Here is a 25,065-nt window from a genome sequence, read left to right as displayed (position 1 = left end):
CAGTCGAAAAGCTTTTAATCACAACTAAAGCGCGTGCCACCACGCGCGATCTTCCCCTTTGACCATCCCTCTGCGTCTTGCACCCCATTCTGTTCACCGTATAGTAGTACTGTATCGTTAGAAACCTCAGACCTAGGTTGACCCCTCTAGCCCCTCATGTGACCGCTTAACCAGCGTCTTCCCCCTCTGCTCTATTCGTTTCAGTGGTTGGTTCTGTATCCTGTGCGGTCAGCTCCGCCTCTCGGAACTGACTGAGTAGACCTGTTTTGTGTACAAACTCGGCAACGTAACGAATTGCCTGCGGGTGAGATATCAGTACGTCGTTGTCTGCGGTCTGGCCGCGTAGCCCCCTGATTCTATCAATCTTATCAAGCATGGTTGCGCGCAGATCCGTGTACAGCGGACACTGCTGGAGGACGTGCCTCGACGTCTGGGAGCCCTCGTCGCAGCTACACCGGTCTGACTCAACCACGTTGATCTTGTATAATAACGGTTTTATCTTACGTGGCAACGTACCAAGATTGGAGTCATGTTGAACAGCTACTCAACAGAGGAGCAGATCCGAACTCATTGGCTCTAAACGGGAACCCGATATTAGTCGCTGCAGCCGCACAACAGCAGTGGAGTGCTGCACACGCGCGTATCGAAAGGGGCGTGGATGTAAATGTGCCAGGCCGTGGTGGAAAGACCGCTTTGACACACGTCCTAACCTCGATGCGTTCTACAGCTAGAAATCTGAGAGAGTCTGAAAGGGTTTCTCACGTACTGAGGGAGCTTGTGCTCAAACGAGCTATATTCCGTATGAAGGAATTGGAACTCTCTTCGAATGGAACAAGCGGGGAAGAAATCTGGCGGTCAATGTTAACGCCTGAAAATCTGGCAGCTGAATTGTCCTTTTCTTCCTAGCCGTCCGTTTATCTGCGTTTCTTATTCAAAGAAAATCCTTTCGATGACCTCCACGCCTTCCCCAATCAAATATCTGGAGACAAACCAGAGCGTCAGTCGATATTGTCGTGCCCTCGATACTCTACAAGATAATAATTAGATCTGGCTTAAAATACGCACTGTCCAAATCTGGGACATCCAGAGGGACCTCGTCTAAGATCAAGCCTAGTGAACGCTCCTCTGATAGTCGGGTAATCCAGTAAGATCTATTTACGTACAGCTTTGAGAAACGATCCAGGACATATCTCCCCTGAGAGGATCGAGGAACGCACTAAAGGGAATCAACAATGCAATATACAGCCATAGGAAAGGTTTCTACATTACGGAATGTGATAAATCTGGCTAACTAAACAGTATAAGGTCATATGTTCCCAGCTCATGCATGTATGTAGCATAGCCAGATAGTAAACCCTTTACATGGTAGCTACAAAATCTACCCCGCTTGCTCTGACGTGGCAGACCTCAGCACGCGAGTCATGGTCCTGGTACCCATGCTCACGGGCGCTATACTATCATTTTCTATCCCTCTCTCTTCCGGCTATCCAACTCTCTCTTGTCTTCTGTTTCACTACACTGCGGTGAACTCCACAACTTGTATCGCAACATTAGGCTCATCCTACAAGTAGCATTTTTTTATCAGAAGCTCTTCCATTCTTCTTCTCCTTTTTGCGTCCCTATCTAGCTTCAGTAGGTATGGATTACGCCGCACAAAACGGAGACAAGGGGTGCCCCACAGCTACCAGCAAGTCCTTCGGCACCTCATTCGGGTTCGGATTTGCTTTTGGAGATCAAAGCAACCTTGGTACTGAGAAATACTGGATGAGAGCTGCATCACCCGTGGCGGTAGAGGAACCACAACCCGAGCCACAGCCTGAAGTAGAGCCGGTGGCAGCGCCAGATCCGGAACCTGTACCCGATGCTAAACTGCCTGATCATCCACTCTACGATAACTGGGACAATCTCAGCTCTAAAGACAAAAAGAAACGAGAGAAATTACTTATAAAGAAAGGGTTGCCTGTTCCGGGGAAAGACTTTGACTGGCCTCCTCCACCCACGGCGCCTGTAGAGGAGAAACCTGAGCTAGAACCCGAACCAGTAGTAGAGAAAGAGCCCGAACCAGAGCCAGTACCGGAGCTAGAACCCGAGCCCGAGTCAGTACTGGAACTCAAGACAGAACCAGAGCCAAAACTAGCAGCTAAACTACCCGGTGATCCACTTTATAGTAACTGGGACAACCTTAGTTCCAAAGACAAAAAGAAACGAGAGAAATCACTTATGAAGAAAGGATTGCCTATTCCTGGGAAAGACTTTGAATGGCCTCCTCGACACCCAGCGCTTCTACTGGAGGATACTGGGCCACAGGGAGCAGCAGAGCCAGAGCCGGAACCCACCCCTGAGCCTGTTATCGAAGAACTTGGGCCTCGATTTGGACATTCTATACAACCAGGGCCTGAGCTAAAAAAAGAAAGCCCAAGGCCAACCTCATTCCCTCCTCAATCGGAGAGAACTGTCTGCGCCCAAAGCATAGCCGCAGGACCCAGCTTTCTACTTTCGCTGCTATCCAAGTAAGCTTAGTCGATCCTTTATTCAGATTACTGTTTCTAACATGAGAAAGCATCCGAGATACTGGGGCATTCTCAGACCTCAAGATCAAGTGTGAATCGTCAACGTTTAATGCACATTGTTGTATTGTATGTCCACAGTCTAGCTTTTTCGAAAAGGCCATCAAGGACGGATCAAAGGAGATCAAGATTATCAACCATTCTTTCGTCGTTGAAAAGATGCTTGACTATCTCTACCGAGGGGACTATGATGACTACAAGCTCGCGACTGAAGCAAATGGATACCTAGGGCAAAGTTCCGCACCCCCTAGATATGTCAACGCTATCATGCATGTTACTGCTCACGAGTACGACATCGGAGGGCTTAAGGACCTTGCCGAGAAAAGGCTCTTATCAAATCTGACACATGACTGGAACGACGTGGACTTCATTCGACTTATTAAATATGTCTATGCGCCGCAAACTCCTAATAATTCTACGTTGCAGAGTATAGTAGCGCAATTTGCCGCCCGTCACGTTTCAACTCTCAGGGAATTTACGTCCTTTCACGAAGTTCTTAAAAGATCCCATTATTTCATGTACATATTCTCAGACGAGATGATGGAAAGACTTGTGCAACTGGAGAAGGAAGTTTCATAGGCTTCTTCGGTTTTCTAGGGCCCCCTGGCAGCGAATCTTGATACGAGTCTCTGTTCATAATTGACAGTCGTAAAAACTTGTACGGCATGTTTTACCTGTTCTAGAACAAGTGAACTATGGCAACCACCCAGTACAAATACATATATTACAGTGACAGCGAGAGGCCTGCTAGCAACAGGAGTAACACCCAGCTACATGACACCGAGGGGTACCATTGAGGTACTCAACTCCGGGGGATGCTTATCGACGCTTCCGTTAATCTCGACGATATTGCTCAGCTTACCATGAAGGGTATAGAGGAAAACATTCAAATAAATACAGCAGAAACATTTCCGTTATCATTAGTACTATGCATTGAGAGTGGAGACCTCTGTTATAATGGAAGAGGCTAGGTTAATGTGATCAATACTTGGGTTTCGCACTTACGATGTTGAACAAAGAATACTCCCACCGCTCGGAGCTCTAATGTATACCTTTCTATTTTCTGTTACTATAGTGTCTTGCTAGAACCACCTACCTATTAAAAAGACCGTCTGCTTTATATAAATTGTGCCTGTGTAAAAATAGAAACTCATCCATATAAAATGTTGACGCTGCCTAGTTAGGCCTAGAACTGTTGTTCTTCCTAAGCGATTTCTTTCCCACAGTCATATTAATAGAACCAAGCAACATAATCAATCCAACCAACGAATTCGGCCTCCAGGCCCTTTTGTCATAAGAGCCACACCTTGATGAGATATACCACAGGACTAACTATGTTTTTCTAGAAATAATTACAACACCTTCGGTAAGCCCATTGACAAGACTATCTCGTTCCTGAAATACTTTATCTTCTTCCTCCATTCATAGCAAGCTATCGGGTAATGATCAACGGAGGGCAGAAGATTTACTGGTCTTGTGGCGCTTTGGGTTGTCGGAATGCCATACCGTACCGTACAAATTTAATATATTAGGCAGTGTGTAGAGGTTTGAGGTGCATTTATGGGATATACGTGCTTGTCCCTGTCACTGAAAGTTCTAAGCATCTCTGATGATGAAACAGGAAGCTTTATATACTAAATAGAGCGTAATAGCTCATATATCAAGATAGTTGATTATAACGGACAACAAACAGCGAGCCTCCAAAGAACTATTTCCGATGTGGCCAAATATTGCCGTTGGTAAACTAGAACCTCGAAGCCGTTTCAGAAAGTCTGGAACTAAAGCACTATCTTCGGGAATACAATGACTACTACAGGTGCATCTTCAAAGTAAATAGTCTCCTTAGAACTCTATCATTCTAGCTCTGACTCCTCCTCCTCCTCCTCCTCCTCCTCATCCTTGCTATTTATGAGGCAATTAGCATTGCGCTAACCGCCAGAGGAGCGAGGGCTGTGAGAGATGACTTCATGCCATCCCAGACGGATCGGTATGTTTCGAAGATTACACTTGAAAACCTGTAATACGGGGAGTATGCACTATATGGATGTCTCGTGATGTGGTACGCTTGAGGTTTGGAGAACAATAGCACAGAGCGGATGATCGAAATAACATTTTACTATCATTACACAGAATATGAGCGACAACACCCATGGATATCCTGAATGTAAAGGATAAATGAAAACAAAACTAAAGGGAATAGGAAACCACAGAAACGCCTAAATCAACCCAAGCGCCACAACGCCCGTCCCGACTGCCGATCCCATTACATGCCACCTTGACCATATACCATCCTCGGAAAAATGGTTAGAAGCGCCACTACGGATATTACTTGGTATTCCCAATCGGTTTCACGAAGTGCCAATAGCCCAGCTCTTTGATAACGGCTTCGACCTTTTTTACGAAGATCAAAAAGTCGGGATGGGCGGACTACCACAAAGCTTCCATTGAAATATGCTTCAACTGGCCGAACGTGCTGTAGTCCCAGAAAGAAAAAAAGAACCGGTGAATTCCCATTTGACTTAGCCCTTTTGTTTTCTGGATGCGCTCAAGGGCCGACAGGTGAAGCATAATTACCGGTGCAGTCATCTGGTCGAGGAAGCGGGCTCGCCTCATTTGCCCGATCATCAAGTGCAGGGCCACCATTACTTCTCCTCGCAGAATGGTACCATCGGCATCGTTCAGATGATTATAAATCATGGCTTTCATGTGTGGATATGGACCCTCCCTGACCTGATAAGCGTGTATGGTTACAAACTCAGGAAACTTATGATGACCAAAGTCCGCAGAATAGAAAGGTCTATCGCCAATACTGGTTCTTATGTGAGAGGCCAATGTGACAGGGAAGAAAAGGAAATCATCAGGAGGTGTTATCTGATACTAGACCATAGCCCATCAAGAACCTGGTCCTTACTGTACAAAGCGCACTTGCAGGTATAATGAGCAAAATACTCAAGCATTCTACGTACACAGTCGATTGGCTGACTGCAAACTACGTCACTTGGGTCAAACTCATAAACCCACGCGGGGCTTTCCGGTCAGAGGAGTCATCTGGATTCAGGCGATATCCGGTCGCCGTGTTTTTAATAGAATGCTGTGCGTTATATCCCCTCTATAACCAGGTATATACCAATACTTTTCGCTTAAACCCGATAGTCAGCATTTTACTCTAAACCCCTCGCTAGTACATCAGCGCTACATAGAGGACGGCATAGAAATGCTATACACCACCTATAAATCTCAGGAATACGTAAGCTAAAGAGCATGGAAATTACCTCAGTCTACACATAGATCAAAGAGACACCCCTCCGTATTCCTTTCTTTTAAAGGCACCTACCAGTCCAATGCCACAGGCTCCACCCCCTGAAGGGTAAGTAACCACGTGTAACTGGTGTGTAGTACAATAGGAAATCATAAATATCCGCCGATGGCCCTGTACACTCGATTTATCTTGTTTCTTCAACTCCCTCTTAACCCTATCTCATCTTGCATTCTGAGTCGCCTACATATTCGATCATATCTGCACAACTGATCATCACCCCTAGAGCGGTTAACACATCGAAAGAATGCCTTGGTACATGATTCTATCCATGATTAGTTCCAAAAGCCCCGCAAAAACCCGTGAGGAGTTAATCAAAGATGCTTTGTGTCGTGTTGAGCACCATCCCTCCAAGCCCATGTGGCTGGACGACTATCATCCGGAAGGCATACACGACGGTAGCGTTATGATATTGGTGTCGTGTGATCAGTTCATGCCATCTGACGATGATGTGAAGAGATGTACTGTTGAAAAGCTGAAACATTTTCTTGAAATTCAGCAAGATGAGAGTCAAGGATCTTTTACGGGCTGAGGTCGGGAGAGGTCGTCGCTCTCTTGGTATCTAGCCGTTTAGTTAGGTTTTGGGAGACGAGATGTATGGAATTGGGATGGAAAAGAAGAATGGACGTTAAGAAAGAAAATGCGTGAAAATATGCTACGCAGCATGCTTGTAGTTTCTTCCTCTATTGTTGTTACCGATATCTCTGAGATTGTCCCTGTGAGAAGAAAGAAGAAAAATGTTAAAATGGACAAGCAGATCATAATAAGACCATAAGATAGTTTTTCAATTTTCAAATATACAAGGTCCATGTACTTTCACTAGAGGGTACTGTTTGTTAAAGGTCTAACACGCACGGGTTGCGCTACGCTTATTTCGTTGCTTTTCGATAGAGAGGAAATTCTTGGTCAAACCTACTGCAACACTTCGGTAACTCTTGAGACAGGTCTAGTGCTACATATCGTTGGAGCGTAATTACCTAGCATCACTCAGCAGCTGCCTAAGCTTAAATTCAAAGCAGGAATAATTATAGATAATAAATAGAGTCAGTCAATGGGTTCTGGCATGGATGTATTTCTTCGATAATCGGAGTTCTAAATTATAATATAGACACCGCAGTGAGCCTTTATGAAAACGTCATCGTATCTCGGTCACAATCCCTGTCTTGCAGGCCTATGCGTTTAATATGACACCTGGATTGACCATCCGACGATATAACCAATCTTGGGGTGGAATATTGCATTCAATAGGATAGCGGTAACGGTGCATATAAGATGATATGAGCATAGCAAGGGATATTCGGGAAGCGTCCATGTGGCGAAGTAGACAAAATGATCGCAGATATTGATTGCAATCGGAAGATTACCTTGAGACGTCACGTACATAGAAGCCCCATACAAACCTTCTCAGCAACCTCCAAAGGGCGTTAAGAACACAATGAATTCATTGTTCACGAGGGGCATCACAATCAATCCCGGTAGATTCATTCATTATACCCTGTCTTTTACCGGTCCAAGGCGAAACGTGGAAATTGCCTTTAAGTGTATGTGTAACAAAAGGAATACTGCACCCACCTTGTAGGTTTATATATCAGGGTTTATGGAACTTCACCTGTTCATATGGCCACTTGGAAGGAATATTCCACAATGTATAATTTACTACATAGGAATCAGTATATATAGCTCAAAAGAGACCATGCACATGAGCATATTTTGTATCCCAGACTCCCAAACGCCTTTTAGTCTTCTGTGTCTCGTTTGAATCACCTAGGAATTGCGTACCTCAAGACCAACTATTAAACCATAACAATTTAGCCTTCCTATACGAAGATGCCTTGGTACGCAGTTCTTGACGCAGCGGATGAATCAAGACATTACGATACGTGCAAACACATCATCGAGCGACAAGAAGACCGCATTTACGCAATCTGCAGCGCTCTTGACTCTGCTAAACAGAGATGTTACCAGTTTGTCTTCAGAGAAAGTCATGACCTGGATGATTTTGCTGACTCTGACAAGTTCCTGGTGGAGCTAGAAGAAAAGTGGCAATTTCAAAATCAACCAACTATAGACGGTACGGCGGGCTACGTTATTACCAAGCTTGAAGAGCAATTATATGAAGCAGAAGCGCTGTTGAGAGAAATGAATAACGAGAAAAATGGAACTGTGTCGTGGTTGGAGGCGTTGGAACAGTCGGAACAGTCGGAATGACCAGTATATCCTTAAGGGTCGGAAGAGTGCGAGTAGCTGGAGCAGCGAGAACGACTGATAGACATGAAGAATGTTATTCTTTGGCCTTGGCTTCGCTTCCATTCTCTTAATATTAATGCTTCTCTTTTCCATTGGAGATAGAGTCAGGAACTAAACAAGAGGGAGGGTATTATCGATAAGATCCATGGTAACAATAAATGTTAGATCATCACCAAAGTGAAGCCTTGTGCTTCCGAATTTCTAACACATTTTCCCCCACCAAAGTCATTCTTTAGGTCGGCTTATCTGTTTTATTTATCATTTTTCCTTCGAAAGGTAATTCATCTAAAAAAAATATCTTGAATCTTTGAAGCTTGGTTCTAGTAGATTGTATCTCAGTTGAGCCCTAACTGATAGCTAGACCTAGGTACTCAAGGGGGCAGAATTGTCAGTGCTTAGCTGTATATATAGAACATATGCCCAGTAACAAGGTCTTACACTATGATTCCCTTGATAGGGCGATTGAAGGTAAAGTATCCTAGGGAAATCTAGTTTTGTCGGGATCCTCCTGGTCATGTTGATGGGTGCCCTGCACCATACTCAATGAACTCTCGTTTAGGTAACCGGCTAGGAATAAATATCAAAAGAGGGCTAATGACTAAGAGCCTTAAACAAAGGTCCTTGGAGGGTTAGAATGCGGTACGAATGGTCTGCATAGCTCTACACAATATAGATAGCCGTAGGCGAGCTTCTCCAGCGCTATTTAATGAATTCGCCGGACAGCCCAATTAAGATGCGCGTATCCACCACGATTAACTCCGTGTCGTCGTGAATAAGTGTACATGCAATTGGAAAAAGGGCAATCCGATCGCCATTCCTCTGCAAGGCAACTCTGTGGTGGGAGGAAATCCAAGCATCTACTTTGAGAGTAGATACTTAGGGTTCAGTAGGTTAATCGAATCTTGATTGATTGACAGCCATTTCCTATCGAGTGGGTGCCGGGAGTTGTACTAGCCAAACATTATCAATCGGAGAGCTGGACTAATCTAATCAATGATTTTGAGATCATCGGAGATATTCCCTCTTTGCCTTTCATGATTAGTGATCAACTAGGGCTAATCTCATACCACCGCAGTGCATCAGCCCCACCGTTACAAAGTATCTGAGAAATAAGGGCGATCTTTTCGAATCAAGAAAGGCTCTCTCAATAGAAAAGATTCATTTCACGCAACAGAATATCGTGTTCTCCACTAGATATGATGTTCCAGCCTTATGAGGAACGCCCTGTACCACGAAAATAGCGAGGTAATCGCCAAAGCGGGGAGGATGCCAACACTGTTTTTCTCCGTCTTGAGCACGCTTAGACCAATATTGACTCTAATAACATGAAAGAGTTGATCTTCAAATACATTTAAAAATACAACATCTACAGGCATCTAAGAAACAGCTGGCGTCGGAACGGCTGCTTCACTTAGTAGAACATCCGGAGGTGCTGAAGGAATTGGCAAGAATAATATGCCCTTTCCATCAAAAGGCTACCTTTTAAGTGTGGGTGTTTGGCCATACGAAGTAGCAAATATACATTCTATTCCATAAGTTATCCGTTTAAACAGATGGAAGGCGGGTGGGGCTATGGGGAATCATGAGTCAACACAACCCGGGGTAGAGACGAAAGATGTAGTGCATGACATTATACACCAAGATTGATTGGTTGTAGAACTCGGTATGATTTGTTGAGACTATGCCTTGGGCAGTTGGTTGGCGAGCTTTTCGAACCGAAAAGCACAATATACTCCAACTTACGCTAAGCGAACTACCGATACCCCAGCCAAGTGCTAGCGGGCCCGTCAGTTAAAGCCTAATCGCTGCTTCAGCCACTAAAGATGCCTCGTCCTTCGGCTAGAATACGCAACATATCGGGATTAGTGATCCAAAGCCGAGAGAAAAGATTACTGAAATGAAGTATACTTGAATCGGTTGGGCCTCCCAAATCCTGCAAAATTTTCACTGCTTTCGGTGGCCGAATTTCCTCAGCTGAATTAAATTCGTTCTACGGTTCATACAAGCCAGTTCTGAGTACCAAACGTAACTGGGCTATAACGATTCCTTAAAAAACAAGAAACTGTTATCTCTTGACTCCAGTAGTCCTCCAGTCCAGCACGTTGGACGAAATCTAAGTCTGGTTACCTTCAGTGATTCTATTAACACTATACCATTACTTTGCGCCTACGGTAAAATGGACCAGGACAATGACAATCCGCCGGCAGACACCATTATCAGCCCGTGCCTGACGCCAGACTCCCAAGTTGAATTCCCACAACACGAAACTACCGGTGTGAAGACGGTCAAAGCTCCTTCCAGGAAACGGGGGCGGCCTCGTAAAGCCCTTGGAACTTCGATGGACAAAAATAAGAAAGACGTGCGTCAATACGCTTTTAGTTACCCTGTGAAAGTACCTATACTCACGCGTTACAGCGGCGACGGACACAGGTCCGCCTGGCGCAAAGGGCGTATCGCTTGCGTAAGGAAGCCAGTGTTGAGTTTCTCAACAAACGTGTTGCACAGTTGGAGGCTGCAGCGCAGATAATGAGCGAGGCAATGATTGCATTCAGTGATATTCTGCTCCAATCCAAGGTTCTCACATCCCATCCTGAGCTCACCGAGCATCTGCGTGTGACGGTACAGATATGCCTATCTTCAGCAAAGGGCATTAGCGAAGAGGGCAGCCCGAGAACCGCCACGCCTGATGAGAGCTCTCACTCTTCCTCTTTTGCACCAATCTCGCCAGGCTATCTACCTCTGTCTGGGGGCGAAAGCCCACCATCGGTCTCAACAGCTCAGCCTTCACCATGCCTCTTAAGATATCATCCTAGCAGTCTATTCTTTTTCAAGCCCGGCAATGTCGCGGAGATGGAAGTATCGGACTTCACAGAGCAACTAAGAATCGCCTGTCTATACGAGGGATTATTATTACTTGACAATTCCTCTGTCCCTTTAACTCACCTGAAAAGACCGTTTCGGCTACTTTTATCCCTTTTTACTAGGGCATGTATCACATCTATCTTCAGAGGCGCCTTGCATGCTAGGCTAAACAAAGAGACGTACATGAACTTCAAGGGGGTTCCGTCTTGCCTACCCAGTCATGCTGCACAACCATTGTCTCAGAGTCAAGCAGCAACAGAATGTCAGTCAGCCCTCGATCAACCACAGTCAACCAGTAATAGTCCATTACCCAGCTTCAACCCACAGAATCTAAAAGAAATCGGTGGAGATTGGTTGGACGTCCAGGACTTGGCGAACTACTTTGAAGAAAGAAATGCGCGCCTGTTTGTTCGGGCCCCTAAACGCATGGCAAATCCCTCCCAGTCGGTGGTCAACGCCCGAGCTCTGATCGTTGGTGAGTCTCCTTGATATTTTACTCTGGTGATGACTCTGGAGCTAATTTTACTAGCGCTGGTGGGCAAGGCAATGTGCCTCGGCCACAGTCCTGGTTTTCGACGTAGCGATGTGGAACAAGCTATTAGCATATGTACCTGGCGTGGAACTATATAAAAGGGATCTATATATCCTTTATCCCGTGCATGGCTATAATATCTCTCTCTCACGGTGTTGGTCCGCAAGTAGTGAGTTAAATGCGCCACCCATCCACTCCGTGCCGATCACTTCGTCATGAGGAAACGTGGCCGGAACGGTGCTCAACGGGCTGGGTTTCGAAACTCATATGTCCCTTCGGTGATCTTTTGCACATTGACGGAAGATATCTGAGAATATTATATGGTCCTTCAGATAGGCTAGAAACAATCATACATTGGCTTGTTGTCCTGCGTTTCTGCAAACAAGCAACATGCCTGGACAGATCTAAGACACCATAAACTCAAGATAAGATAAGGTTCGTGGTAGCATTAGCCAGGGCAAAGGAGATTCAAGAGGCTATTTCTGTCCAGCCAGGTGAAGCTACTGAACTCTCAAGTTGTTAGTCAAAAAAGGCCATCATACAACGTTGCAGTCGCGTTGCTCTGCTACATGCAATGGGGACGTCCCAGGGGGTGTCTCTAGAATTTGCGGTGAGGTGTACTTGGTGGGTCCCGTCGACAGCTGAACCGGGGGTGCGGAAAGTCAGGAAGTTGGCGGTCAAGCCGTCTTGTCTCCTTTTCTGAATACTTCAGTGAATCCACGAGGGGAAGTTGGTTGAGACCATTTGTTTTTGAGACTGAGCCACGTTTCTAGAAGGCAGCGATGAATTCCAAGAGCAGATGACAGGTAAGCCCTACGGCTCAGCCACACATCGAGTGCATAACGTGACATCATGGCATGCATGGCCATTTACCATACAGTACGTACCTTACTGCGGGACCATAAATAGATCTGGTCTGATGTGGGGTATTGTTTACTCAGTACATGTTCCCTTTTTTCCCCTCATCTCAACATCAGTCCTACTCAATTCAGGTGGGATGCACAGCCACCCTTCCAGATATTTCGTCTGCACAGAGTTACGATTCGGGAAAATAGGAAACAATGAAGAAGATACTTCCAGAGTAGTGAGTATTATTGCGCCATTTAATTGTAGTAGTAGAGTTGAATTCCGAGTGGTGATTGTGATACCCGCCCGCACTACTCCGTAAGTGGCAGCCTAATAGAAATGGGCCATTCAGCTGGTGTCTCGGAATGGCGGGGCAAAATGGGCGGGACTAAATTAATTACGCTCAAGTTGATCCTCTGTGCATCTTTCTCACTCTGGTTAAATACTAATGATTCCCCATCCTCTTTCTCCTCTTTCTTTCTTGTAAAGCTCTCTGCAGGTTTTCTACCATTCCTGCTGTGTAGCATCCGTCAATCCTTTTTTATTTACTATTCCACCCGAGTCGCTCATAGTCCGCGACGGTCATGGCCAACCGAGAGGACCACCTGGCCTACGGCCATTATTACAACGAAGATGGGACTCGTGGCGGTCAAGGTGAAAGTGCAAGGGGTTTTGTTGGGGATACTTTCAAGAAGCTGAAGGAAACTTATAAAACCCATCATTCGCAGCAGGGAGCGCCCAGGCCCCAGCAGCCTCAAGGCCAGCAGTCTCAGCCCCAAGGATCCAACCAAGGATACTACGGTGTAAGCCGGGTACATTACCGATGTGTCAATGGTACCGCATGGCTGACATCCATTAGGGTCAGAACTACAACGAGCAGAGCTCGTCGCAGAACGCATACGGCCGTCCTCCTCAGCCCCAGTATCAAGATCCTAACAAGCCTCAGGGTAGGCCCCAGAGCAAGCCGCCCAAAGAAGATAAGCTCTCCGGGCTGTTTGGTAAACTCCAGGGCGCTGTTGCAGAAATCGGAAATGATCTCGGTCAGCGTATAGGAACCGCACTCGACCCAGAGGCGTACGCCGAATATGGACAGGTAAAGCCACAGACACAGCACAGATTCGGCAGCTTCGCCCCAGACCGACAAGGCAACGACGTTAAGTGGTATGTGGACGGATGTTCCTATTTCTACGCCGTTTCGAAGGCGTTAGAAAGCGCAAGAGAATCAATCTGGATCTTAGATTGTAAGCCCCTCTGTCCTCTCGATAATCGCACTTGAGGCTTTGGCTAATAATCCTCCAAAGGGTGGCTGTCTCCCGAGCTCTACTTGAGACGACCTCCCAAGAAGAATGAACAATACCGACTGGATCGGATGTTGCAGTCAGCAGCGCAACGTGGGGTAAAAGTCAATATCATTGTGTACAAGGAAGTCACCCAGGCATTAACTCGTATGTACTACGTTGGGCCTCGAAGAAGGCGTTATATGACAATTATCATTCCAGTCATGCTAATTTGACCAGTCTCTTCTCATCATACTAAGCACTGCCTTGAAGACCTTGACAAAAATATTGCCGTGTTCCGCCATCCTGATCATCTGCCGGACCGTCAGAGTTTGGCCGAGGACATCTCTACGTCTCTTCACAACTTGTCCTTGGATGCGAAAAACCTCGTCCAATTGTCAGGAGATGCCATCAAAAACATCTACGGCATGCACGACGATGTTGTTCTCTACTGGGCACACCATGAAAAGCTTTGCGTCATCGATGGCAGGATTGCATTCATGGGTGGCCTAGATATGTGTTTTGGCCGTTGGGATACAAACCAGCACGCACTCGCCGATGTCCACCCGGAGGACATCAATGAGAGCGTGTTCCTAGGCCAAGACTATAACAATGCCAGGGTGCTCGATTTCCAGGATGTGTCCAATTGGGAGAAGAATCAGCTGGGTCGAAAGACAGCCTCCCGCATGGGTTGGTCTGATATCTCCGTGAGCTTACACGGTCATGTCGTGGAGGATTTGCGGCGACACTTCATCGAACGTTGGAACTTTATCTACGATACGAAGTATGATTCGCGCAAAGACGCGAGATACTCCAGGCTCGCAATGTACGGTCGACCCAGCTCGTCAAACCGCCCACAGCAGCCGGGTGTTCAGCAGCAACAGGGCGCATCTCCCCGGCCCAGCACTAGCAGCCAAGGGGCACCTAGTTACCAGCAACCTCCGGCATCGCCACAGCCGGGTCTTTCGGCCAAGCCCCAGGCACAGGCAACAGGTAACCAAGCCTACCAGCAATCGGCCACCTCGCCGCAGCCTGGTCTTTCAAGCTACTTTACTGCCTCCACGGCAAATTACCAGGCTGCCTCCAGCCCCCAGCAGCCTGCCTCTGGCGCTCCTCAGTCCACGGATAACACCCAGAACTATACTTACACTGGGCAATCTTTCCCACCACCTCCTCCTGGGCCGCCACCATCTCAGAGCCCTGTTCCATCTCAGGGTCCAACTCAGGGCCAAAGCCAGGCATCGTACTATGCACCTCCTTCGACCCAAGAATCGTCGCATCCTCAAGCTCCGTCTCAGGGACAAAGCCAAACACCATACTATGCTCCCCCTCCAACCCAGGAGCAGGTGGGACAAGACCAACCACCACAATACGCAGCCCACACTCCTCTCCCGACCCAGGAGAAACCGCACTCTCAAAATGCAACTCAAGGACAAGGTCACGCGGGACAAGGCCATCCACCACAATACACCGCTTACGGTCCTCCCCCAACCCAGGATCCGGCGCACTCTCAAGCTCCGTCTCAAGGACAAGGCCAACCACCACAGTATGCAGCTTACGGTCCTCCCCAAACCCAGGGGTCATCGTATTCCCAGACGCCAACTCAGGGGCAAGCCCAGGGACAAAGCCAAGCACCATACTTCCCTCCTCCCCCGACCCAGGAACCGGCGCACTCTCAAGCTCCAGCTCAAGGACAAGGCCAACCACCACAGTATGCAGCCTACACTCCTCCCGCGAGCCAAGAGCCGTCGCACTCTCAGACACGTGGCATTGATGACCATTATGAGGGCACGCGCGGACACGGTGACAGAGAAAGAGGCTCGGGCCTTATCCCCCGTCGTTTCCGAGATGAGTTCACTCAATACTCAAATGTTCTTCGTGGTCAACTAGCTGGCCAAGTCCATCAGTACCAGGATCGTCTGAGCTCATTCGGTCATCCTTCTCAGCCTCGCGGCAATATGTGCTGTCAGATTGTCCGTAGTTGTTCTAAGTGGAGCAATGGCACACCTACCGAACATTCAATTGCCGATGCGTATGCTGCGATCATCCGGAACAGTGAACACTTTGTGTATATCGAGAATCAATTCTTCATTACAGCTACTGGCGAGGACTCCCAAAAGCCGGTAAAGAACCAGATCGGTGCTGCGATCGTCGAGCGTATTTTGCGGGCAGCGCGTGCTGGGGAGAAGTGGAAGATGATTGTGGTGATTCCATCTGTTCCCTGCTTTGCTGGTGATCTGGCAGATGACTCTACTCTCGGCACCCGGGCTATTATGGAGTTTCAGTACAACTGCATCAACCGTGGCGGAAAGAGTATCATGGAGCTGGTTCATCAGGCGGGATACAACCCTATGGATTATATCCGCTTCTACAATCTCCGTAATTACGACCGTATCAATCTTAGCGGTCCGCTCGTGCAAGCCGAGCAGAGAAGTGGTGTCGACTATGAAGATGCTCGCAAGCAGCATGATGTCAATGTTGTTGGGCAGGGTGGATATGGTCCAGGAGCCCCCGCTCCCCGGAGCGCATTCGATACCACGGCTCCTTTCCAGCAGTATCAGCAGGCTGCTCGCGAGGTTCCTGGCGCCAAGACTGCCTCTGGCCGATGGGACAGTGTCAGTTCGTGCTACATGCTCAATGGAGAGGATATCCGCAACGTCCCTTGGGATGGCCCTCCTGAGGCCGAGATTGACGCTTTTGTAACTGAGGAACTTTACGTTCACTCAAAGGTATGTTTATTCTCTCCCATCCTGGATTGATTTCATGCACTAACGGCACAGGTCATGATCGCCGACGACCGCGTGGTTGTTTGCGGTTCTGCCAACTTGAACGACCGGTCTCAGCTTGGTGATCACGATTCTGAGATTGCTATTATCATTGAGGACTATACTCCTCTTCAGTCCACCATGAACGGCAAGCCCTGGACAGCTAGCCGTTTTGCAGCTTCCCTGCGTCGCCAGCTGTTCCGCAAGCACCTTGGCCTTCTTCCGCCACAGGACTACCAGCGCCCCGATGCCAACTTCGAGCCGGTTGGTGTGCCCAATGACTTTGACTTTGACGCTCCTGAGAGTCGGCTTGTGGCAGATCCGTTGGCGGATACTCTTCATAACCTGTGGAACAGCCGGGCGAACACGAACACTGAAGTCTTCCGCAAGGTGTTCCACTCTGTTCCGGATGACTGCGTACGCAACTGGACCACGTATAAAGAGTTCTATGGTTACTTTTTCAACAAGGCGGACAAGCAAGCGTATGGCGAAGAGAGGGATGCGCCACCCGCCCGGTACCGGTATGGACACGTTGTGCGGGATGACTTCCCGGGCGGTCCTGAGGGGGTTCGACAAGTCAAGGAACTGCTCAGTAAGGTCAAGGGCACGCTTGTGGAGATGCCATTGATGTTCTTGATTGAAGAGGACGTTGCGAAGTCGGGATTGGCATTGAACGATATCACGGAGCCGCTTTACACATGATCTAGCTTATGTCGCTTCTTGGTATTTTGCGTGGATTCTTTTCATTGAGATTCTAACTAAATGAATTTGGCCTTTTGCTTTTTTTGGGATATTAATCCATTCATTCAATCATTGAACCATTTATTTTTGTGCATAGCTTACCAAACCTGGTTCTTGGTGCCAAGACTCTTTCATACTCGCATATTGTTCTTACGACAACAATATATCCAGGCCTTTCGCAATGGCTCGGCATTGTTCCTCCCCCACGAAACTACTGACTAGAAATCTCCACCATTTGCCTCCCTCTTCCTCGCTGTGCTCGAAATAGGAAAGTATGTATCTGTACAAGGGGCTCATGTGGGCCACGTGCCGCGGGACACTGAAGCCGCCGACTGAGATACGGGGATCTGGACCCGCTGGATGCTCTGCGGTAAAGACCGAACGTAGGTATCTCGGTGGATAAAGATAACCGACTGCATTCACCGAGTTGCACTGAAGAAAGAAAGGCAATGTTGATCAATACCGCCTTTGCCACCATCTCCCCATTCACCTCCGGGGAAGCCGCCATCATGATTGGCCCCCGCGTCAAGAACAATATCAAGAACGCCCCGAGGCCGTGGGCGAGTCAATGCATTCACGGTATCCCCAATTAGCTTCCAGTCGACCTGTCGACTCCTCTCCTGCTTGCTTTCTTTGTCTGTGGCCTATCAATGTTTGGCCACACGAACCCGTGGTGCTGAATGCTTCCAATCTCAACCATCTATCTCGAACAGAATGGCATCGGGATGCACTATTCACTGACCAGGCCAACCCTTGAGACAGAGATATAAAGACCCTTTGAACCCTCCAGATCACTCCTTCTTCTCTTCATCAACCACACTCTTCTTCAAACAACCAAATCTTCTATCCAAAGAAATCTTCCTTCCAGGAAACCCAATCAATCACCATGTCTCCCTCCGTCAAGAACACTGCTATTGTCAAGGGTATGCCCACTCTCCACCAACCCCTTTCGATACATCACAGAAACAACTAACAAAACCAGCTTCCCCCGGCGGCGGCTGCGTTATTATGTAAACGCACCCCAATCACTCACCCCCCGAGCCAGAATTCCACCACCACACCAGCCAGCTCGTTAACTGCCGCGCCTCAAGACCAAACATGACCGGCTCGACTTACTTCTCGCGTTCCGTTCTACCTTACCCCTGGCACTAGTCAGGCCCACTCAACCTATACTCAGAAAATCCACAAAAAAAATGTATCTCGAACCCTTGGGAGGAAGACCAACGGGCCCGTTGGACAGGGGATGATTGGTTGTTTGTGTACCTACCTCTTTCTTCGCTATCCTGTTCGAATCCGCTCCTTTTCTGGTCTTGTCGTCGTCTTGGTTGCTGGGAACTCTTGGTCATGTAGCATGGGATAGTCTGAATTTCATACATACTTTGGATTTGAATCTATCTTAGTTTTAACTGTAACACTGCATTTAATAGTAGGGCTGGAAGAGACTATGCGGAGTAAGGTAGCACTGCAGTCACGCAGCGCTACTATATTAACTCTGCACTGTTACTGGTCGCGTCATGCATGTTCGTAGCCTGGTTTCTTCTGTGATACAGGTCAGGGGTTGTTTGCGTTCCCTTTGTTCCTGGACCTCGGGAGAGAGGTTGTACACTTTGTTTATGTGCCAGGGGGGTGGGCTGGGTATATATAACGTAGAATATTTTGGATTGTTAGTTTCTACCTAGTCTGGGTAAATGTTGGATATATGCGGTAGAATACGTTTGCATGTTGCCAGAACTATAGCATACTAGCACATTAACTATCAGCGGGTTTTCAATCACCACCTTATTTTTTAACAAAAAGGTAACACTGGGTTTAATAGTGTATTAGTGTCTAACTTACTATCACTTTTTTTTGTTTATTGTTGTAATAGGGATACTGGTTCCTACCGGGGCTGAATTGCTAGATAGTTTATATATAGAGAGAGAGAGAGCGCGATTTGCATTATACCCGAAATACAGTTCCCATTCAGGGGCTCTTCTCGGGTTATCAACGGCCATTTAGTATATATACTAAGCAGCTCTCATTGACATTTGTGTTATAAATGTGTGTATGTGTATGTTGGGAGCCAAGGGGTCTGAAAATACTAGTGGTTTAGTAGACTGCTTTCTCTCTCTGGAGTCTGAGGTCTTATACTACTATTTATAAGGTTAATCTACTGGTATAGACAAGTAGATAGAAAGATGCAGTCCACTGGACATGTCAATAGATATTATATTCGAATGTGGAATACAGCAGTGGAAATATGTGTTAGAAAGATATCCTAATACTAATAGTAGGTAGGCTTTCAGAGATACATCGGTAAGAGACAATATCCTAAAATAGTGCCTTCTAGGAGATGTGTATTATAAGATTGATACCCAAAAGCTCTGGAATGGGTTCAATAGCTGCAGTTATCTAATTCTATAGAGTATAGACAATTCTATACTATGTAAGCTTAACCGAAGGATTCAGGGGCCCTATCCCACGGTGTTAGATTACGTGGTAGTATTCTAGGGCGTCAGGCCCCTATATGTCACCTAGTAGATATATTGATATACCAGCTAGTTGATATGTATACTAGCTGATAGGTATGTTGGCGCGTTGATATGTTTCCTTAGAATAATAAAAACATAGCTATATAAGCGATTTCACCTTATCTCTTCGAGCAGAGGATCAGGCCTAGGGATGAGGGAAATCGGGCAATTTGAAGTGATTTGTTCTATATATATATATAGACAGCTGGTGGGCTGGACTTAACGATAAAGTTGTGGCCATGCTAGCAACCTTAACTTTCGGTTGCAAGCCGAATGTGATGTTAGTAAATATGTTGATGTGATATATATATATATCTACAAGGTACCAATTTGTGTTGAAGTAATAGATTCTATACAAGGATTACAGTGAAAGAAGATGATTGGGAAGAGTCATGTCTTGTCTTGTAGTCACGAGTTCATCTGTATCTTGGTCGTGTATTCACAATTGCGACAAGTGAAAAAATAAATATATCATAATGCAAGTAGGCCATTTATTTACAAAGCAGTCTCCTTCCGGATCTTGTCAACCCTGGCCACGTCATCCATGCTGGGTTCCTGCAGCTCGTCATCGGCACCAACGAAGGCATCGCCCACGGCATCCTCCACCTGTTCTACGGCATGAGAGACGAGGCCCACGGACCGGGCCATGCCTACCTGACACATGTCCTCGCCGACGGCAGACTCGATCTTGCCGTCGCCGCCATTCTGGGTGAGATCACTCTCGAAGGCGTGGAGGAGAGACTTGAGTGGCTCCAGAAAGCGGTTGCGGAAGTAGATGTAGGTTTTTTCAAGTTGGAGCTGAGCACGGAGGGTGGAGGATGAAAGAAGAATGTAGTAGAGGCTCAGGGCGGAGTGGATGGATGGTGTAAGAGTTTGAGAGAATTGGATCCATGACGCTACGATGTCGGACGAGACGTTGAAGCGTAACTCGGAGGAGTTAAAGAGTAAGGGGAAAAGGATGGAGAAGTAATGCGGGTTGACGAATATGTCGGATTCGGGTGAGCTAGAGGGCTTTTTGTTGGCGTCAAGTATTTCATCTTTCAGCCACCCTATAGCACTGTCCCTGATCAGTTGGAAACGATCATCCTCAAGAACCTGGCGAATAGTCTTGAAGCGGATAATGTGAGACGGGTGACTGTGGAGAATGGTTCCAGGGATCCGCCTAATGGAGTTGTAACTTTGTCGCGTTGTGCAAGCAGTTAGGGACAAGATGAAGCGTCGGAAATCCAACTCAGTGGAAGGCTCTCCGATTGATCGTTGCATGGAGAAGACGGTCAGTGTCAGCAGAGAGTCCAATAGTGCCTGAGGTTGCCCAAAGGCAATGTCGTCCGGCTTATCGTGTCCACCGACAAAGTTGTCGAATATCTGAGCCAGCTCAGGGAAGACGGCAATCGGGGTGACCTGTCCCGACGAGAATAGTTCGGCCATCGCAGCTCGGGCAGCCAAAAGAAGTAGAGCACCATGCCTTTCGAGCGGGATTTCTTCCACATTTCTAGGTGGTTCGTCGAAGTCCAGCGGCTGAGGATGTCTGTCTGCCGGCTGGGAGACGACTGCGAGAAGCTGCTTGTCATCTAGCCCGAAGTCTCGAGAAAGAGCCTACAAAGTCAGATATTACATCTGTTGGCACACAGGATTCCACCTACCGTAATTTTCCCTAAAATCATGTCCCTCTCCCTTAGCTCTTTGTTATTGGCAAATACTTCCGTCTCCGACACTTGGCCTGCCGGATGCCTTGGCTGAAGTTTCTCCTGCAAACGAATTGTCCAAGACATTCCTGGGTCCATAGGCCCCGAAAAGCTCAGTATGTAGGACTTTATCAGCTCAATCAGGCCGAATTGCAGGAATCTCTTGATGAGCGCTGGCTCGTTGTTGCTCGGGTTGGGTGATTGGATCTCTGCCTCTGGGTCCGGCGCAGAAGCTTCGGAGACTCGTAGCACGCTAGACTCACTTGCAGCACGGGGTGGTGGTGCAGGCCGCTTGGAGGGAGACACGTCTCTGAAGAACTCCAAAAGGGCAATAGTTGTCTCGTTCGTCGGCATCAGGGTATACGCTTCCAATACGGCTTGTAGAGAGGTTGCGAAAAAGCGGCTCGGGGATTTCGTCTGAATGCGGGAATGAAGAACGGATAACATGGCAACGAGGGCATTGAACTTCAGGACATGTCGTGGGAGGGTATTCTGTATATCCGATTTCTCCACATTTCTGTCGGTCGCAGCCTTCAGTTCCGTATCGGCGGTATCTGTATCATGAGCAGCAGAGGACTCTGCCGTCTCGTTCTCTTCCTCCTCGTCCTCGTCCTCATCCTCATCCTCAGGTTGCAGTTGCATCAGGGCTTCAGACACCCGCAGAATGACCTCCCTAGGATTACCTAAGCGGGCGATATCCTGGAGACACTCGAGTGACTGAGGGAGCATGGGCAGCAGCAGCTGAACCAGGTCCCAGCCAATATTGGTTGTCAAGACCTCATCCTGCAAGAGCTTGTGGAGAGTGGGCAAGCGAGCGGGGGTCAATTGGTACTCCAACAAGGTTAGGTAAGTAAGGTAATCAGTTGCCGGGGGCAAGGCCTGAACAATAGGGTCTTCTTCCTCAGCCATGATAGTTGAGATAGCACCAATTCAATGCGATGGTGGGATGAGGAAGAGGGGAAGAAGAATGGGACTCAGGAGTCTAGATCGATCGGCGTGAGTGCGTAAGCGCGGGACAGTTTGATACACACATGATGCACGGACCCTATGATGTCATTCCTTCCCCTGAATACTATGGAGAAGCTCAATTTAATATGGGAAGAGTTAGAAGTCCCCAACTAATCGCGGACTCTGATAAGGAAGCAAGCAATGGGGAATGACCAGACAATCTGAAGCCTTTTCTACCTGCGATATATTTTTCAGTGCGGTACCGGTCTGGCACATTGCGAGTGTTGAAGAATTCCATTCGATATATATATTCTAAGAGCATCGCACAGTAAGAAGATTCAAGAACAAAGGAAGTATATCTTCATCCGGGCAAAACACGAGTAACGTGCATGCGCCACAGACAGCTCGAAGGAATGTATCGAGAGGAAGAAGACGAAGTGTAAGTGTCTACTACTCTCGAATACAGTAGATGTCCACAGTGACATCTTCTCATTTAGACCACAACATCATGTGACTGAAATCACCTGACAAGGAAGGAAATCATTGAAATTGGATTATTCAGGATTCAATTTCAAGCAAATGAAGGGGGCCGATTAGCCTATTTGTATGCCGACCCAAACGTGACTAGACTATATGCAATAGTGCTGACGATCTCTATACGAGGAGCCAGCCAAGGATGCATAAAAATGATCCATGGTGGTCAGGGGGACGTGCACAGCGGTTATGAAGTTATGAATCGATTCGAGGGCATAAGGGAGACGATCTCCTACGATCTCCCGGTTCATTCGATTCATGAAGTATACAAGTGTAACACAAGTGTAACTATCAACGTTGAAGAATATGCTTATTTTGTTTGATTTTCTGGGAAACAAACAAGAAGGACAAAATATGCAAAACTTCCAAAAGTAGGCAAGGCAAAAGGGTAAAGAAATAAATAATAAAAAACAAAACAAAAACAAAAAAATAAAAAAAAAATGAAAAAGCCAAGCGGGAGGTGCCGATAAACCCGAAGTTAACAGGGAAGATGACGCTGAATGCTAACGATGATTGGTGGTAGCAGGTTCGACCTCCATCAAGGCAGATCCGCCTTGAACACTTCCACATCCGCGCCCTACCGAAAGCCATCCTTCGCACCTTCAATTCCCTTTCCTTGGGTGCTCCAGCGAAGCTCTCTCCTCTTACCCATTCTTCTCTGTATAATACGTCCCGGTAAACCTGTTGGTCCAACTGCGTGGTTCATTTTCCTCTTTGGGACTGGATTGAATCCTTCGGTGTTCTTTGCATGTCGTCTATTGTTCGATTCCCTTGTCCCTCCTTGATTGAAGAACCAAGTCAACCCAGAACCTCCCGCGCAGTTCCGTCTAGAGTCTGGCCGCCTCCGGTGCCTGACTTTGGATAATCATAATCCTAGTATAGGTGGAGCAGTCTCGGGAAACCACGCGACTGCTCTCCACCCTACGTCCGAGGAGTCAGAAGCTCGAAGGGTAACAACGACCCTCAAGAAACATTGAAAATACCTGTTTCCCAGACACGTCGAGCTTGCTTCAGTGATATACAACGCAATGGCAACCGAAATGCAGTCCTTCTACACGCCCTCGACCTCGACGCACATCTCCCATGCTCCCGCCGCGGTCGATGAGTTGATTAGTAAATACTCTTCCACCATGTCGACCTCTACGAACCTAAACTCCCAAAGTGTCAGCTACCTGATGATGAAGAACCCTCGTCGGAATGCCATACAGCGATTTGCCGATCGTGTTCGTCTCGAATACTACCGGTATGAAGTCACATTCGGACTCTACGTCATGACCCCGGGCGAGAAACTCGTGGCCAACTCCTTCGTGATTGTGGTGCTATCACTGCTCTTCTGGGCCCTACTGCTGTATTTCCCAACACTGCTCTACCAGAAGCTGACCCGCCTCGTATGGTTGTTGACCGGCCATAGCAGCGAGGATATGGGGACCGCTTTGGGTATCTTGGAGACTCACGTGGGCTCTCTATCGTCATTTTCTGGGGAGAGTGCGTTGTGAGAGAGACCGAACCAACTCGCATGGTATAAATATACATCTCAAAAACTATTTATTTTGTGATTTTCCTTCTGCATTGGTGCTCTCGTATCGATGAGACATTGGGAGATCATTCTTGGTGGTACGTCTCGTTCAGCCTACTACATATCACCGTGAAAGCTAACGATATCCCGTTCTCTCTCTAGATTGTTACATATACTTTGTTGTGTATTATGGAGCTAGCACGGGGCGTTTTGGTTTTCGTCTATGTTGGAAAGCGGCTCGCCGCAAAGATTTAACGAATTGAATGGTAAGGACCGACTTATAATGTGAGCACGAGTACTTCCGGGCTTAGGCAAGAGATAATGTGTACTCGAAGCTTGAGTGTCCAGTGGGACCTAATGCCAGACCGCTTGGACCAGAGATCCGCCTTTTTTTGTTTTCTTTCACATATATCTTTTTGATTTCTTGACTACCGGAGGAAGTATGGACAGTCTGTTGACTAATACATGGTCATCATTGGTACACGTTTAGTAATGCTTAATGTCAAAATACGAGTTCATGTACAAGTAACCCGAGGAGATGTTAAAGTACATGGGTGTTAATTTACTTGGAAAACGCATTGAATTAGAAAACTTAGTACGAGTGAGTTGTATAAAAATACAATCAATTATCACACACCGAAGATTGCGATTTGTTAAAGAATTAATGTCGGGGGCAGGGCAGGGCAGGAAAAAGACAACGAGAAAAGTTAAATACGCAG

The 25,065-nt window shown here is 47.2% G+C and overlaps 5 protein-coding genes across 5 annotated transcripts; 4 read left to right on the top strand and 1 right to left on the bottom strand.

The window, feature by feature from the left end:
• Nucleotides 1-1,638: 1,638 nt before the first annotated feature.
• BDV38DRAFT_288550 (uncharacterized protein) lies at nucleotides 1,639-3,146 on the top strand (the record flags this gene model as incomplete). Its single annotated transcript, XM_032061057.1, has 2 exons — nucleotides 1,639-2,510; nucleotides 2,561-3,146. The coding sequence occupies 2 exons, from the start codon at nucleotides 1,639-1,641 to the stop codon at nucleotides 3,144-3,146; spliced, it is 1,458 nt and encodes a 485-aa protein (XP_031907669.1).
• Nucleotides 3,147-10,306: 7,160 nt separating this feature from the next.
• Nucleotides 10,307-11,622, top strand: BDV38DRAFT_288549 (bZIP transcription factor; the record flags this gene model as incomplete). Its single annotated transcript, XM_032061056.1, has 3 exons — nucleotides 10,307-10,489; nucleotides 10,546-11,467; nucleotides 11,522-11,622. The coding sequence occupies 3 exons, from the start codon at nucleotides 10,307-10,309 to the stop codon at nucleotides 11,620-11,622; spliced, it is 1,206 nt and encodes a 401-aa protein (XP_031907668.1).
• A 1,195-nt stretch (nucleotides 11,623-12,817) lies between these two features.
• Nucleotides 12,818-17,239, top strand: pld2 (putative phospholipase D (PLD)). Its single transcript, XM_032051692.1, has 5 exons — nucleotides 12,818-13,173; nucleotides 13,230-13,611; nucleotides 13,672-13,815; nucleotides 13,888-16,376; nucleotides 16,428-17,239. The coding sequence occupies exons 1-5, from the start codon at nucleotides 12,955-12,957 to the stop codon at nucleotides 17,112-17,114; spliced, it is 3,921 nt and encodes a 1,306-aa protein (XP_031907667.1). The 5' UTR covers nucleotides 12,818-12,954; the 3' UTR covers nucleotides 17,115-17,239.
• A 2,716-nt stretch (nucleotides 17,240-19,955) lies between these two features.
• Nucleotides 19,956-22,622, bottom strand: BDV38DRAFT_15470 (uncharacterized protein). Its single transcript, XM_032051690.1, has 3 exons — nucleotides 22,393-22,622; nucleotides 21,307-22,330; nucleotides 19,956-21,259 (listed from the first exon to the last, which is right to left on the bottom strand). Exons 2-3 carry the CDS (start codon nucleotides 22,255-22,257, stop codon nucleotides 20,159-20,161), a joined length of 2,052 nt encoding a protein of 683 aa, XP_031907666.1. The 5' UTR covers nucleotides 22,258-22,330; nucleotides 22,393-22,622; the 3' UTR covers nucleotides 19,956-20,158.
• A 744-nt stretch (nucleotides 22,623-23,366) lies between these two features.
• Nucleotides 23,367-24,740, top strand: BDV38DRAFT_263973 (serine palmitoyltransferase small subunit family protein). Its single transcript, XM_032056244.1, has one exon. The coding sequence runs from the start codon at nucleotides 23,859-23,861 to the stop codon at nucleotides 24,324-24,326; it is 468 nt and encodes a 155-aa protein (XP_031907665.1). The 5' UTR covers nucleotides 23,367-23,858; the 3' UTR covers nucleotides 24,327-24,740.
• The last annotated feature ends 325 nt before the right edge of the window (nucleotides 24,741-25,065 follow it).

Source organism: Aspergillus pseudotamarii, assembly GCF_009193445.1.
Source record: "Aspergillus pseudotamarii strain CBS 117625 unplaced genomic scaffold BDV38scaffold_104, whole genome shotgun sequence".
NCBI lineage: Eukaryota > Fungi > Ascomycota > Eurotiomycetes > Eurotiales > Aspergillaceae > Aspergillus > Aspergillus pseudotamarii.
This window is presented reverse-complemented; position numbering and strand designations above follow the sequence as displayed.